This window comes from Vombatus ursinus, unplaced genomic scaffold, assembly GCF_900497805.2.
Source record: "Vombatus ursinus unplaced genomic scaffold, bare-nosed wombat genome assembly UNPS02014818.1, whole genome shotgun sequence".
NCBI classification, from domain to species: Eukaryota; Metazoa; Chordata; class Mammalia; order Diprotodontia; family Vombatidae; genus Vombatus; species Vombatus ursinus.
The window spans coordinates 2,061,063-2,061,759 of NW_020954596.1; the positions used below are offsets into that span (position 1 = coordinate 2,061,063).

Below are 697 nucleotides of genomic sequence, written 5' to 3' on the forward strand. Positions count from 1 at the left end.
AGAGAGAGAGAGAGAGAGAGAGAGAGAGAGAGAGAGAGAGAGAGAGAGAAAGAGAGATATGCTTGTACCAATTGTTCAGGAGAAAATAAACCCAAACCATGGGTGTTCAAATTGGCCTCCCTTACCTCCCAGAGCTTGCTTCATAACGAAGTCCATGGTGATGGCTTTGATCCCGTATGAGGCTGGTTCAGACTTTACATGCAGGTTTCACAGGTCACTGGTCCTGGATTGTACCCTGTGGGGAGGAAGGGAGAAGACCATCAAAAAAGGAATGGGATGGGTGACATGGGAGGATGCGCCAGCTTTTCTTTCTTTCCTAGGGTACTGGGTTCTATATTTGAGGTGATGGTACAAACCTACAATTGGTGTGACAGCTCTTTGTTTCCCTCTCCACTTTGGCAGGAAGGGGAGGGGTTCTAGTTAGCCAGTGATTACACAGTAATATGAGTAAAGGACAAAACTTGTCACACCATTTCTGATTGGCTCAGAAGTCGCCTAGCATTGTTGAATGGACAATTTACAGTACTGGGGAAGAACTGTTCAGGGACCATAAAGGATTTGGAACCTCTGGATCTAAAAGGATTTACACGGAGCCAAGCTAGATCTGGGAAGCCAAAATTCAATAGAATAGCCTGGGAATTTTAAAGGCTACCTAGTCTGGGATAGAGTTTTTTTTGGGGGGGGGGGGACGGGGCTA

The 697-nt window shown here is 46.2% G+C and overlaps 1 protein-coding gene across 1 annotated transcript in view; it reads right to left on the reverse strand.

The window, feature by feature from the left end:
* CPLX1 (complexin 1) overlaps window positions 1-150 on the reverse strand; it is a 100,661-nt gene extending 100,511 nt beyond the window's left edge. The window contains exon 1 of the mRNA XM_027836064.1: window positions 126-150. Coding sequence (XP_027691865.1) covers window positions 126-144 — 19 coding nt within the window. The 5' untranslated portion in view covers window positions 145-150. The remainder of the gene's footprint in view (window positions 1-125) is intronic.
* Between the last annotated feature and the right edge of the window lie 547 nt (window positions 151-697).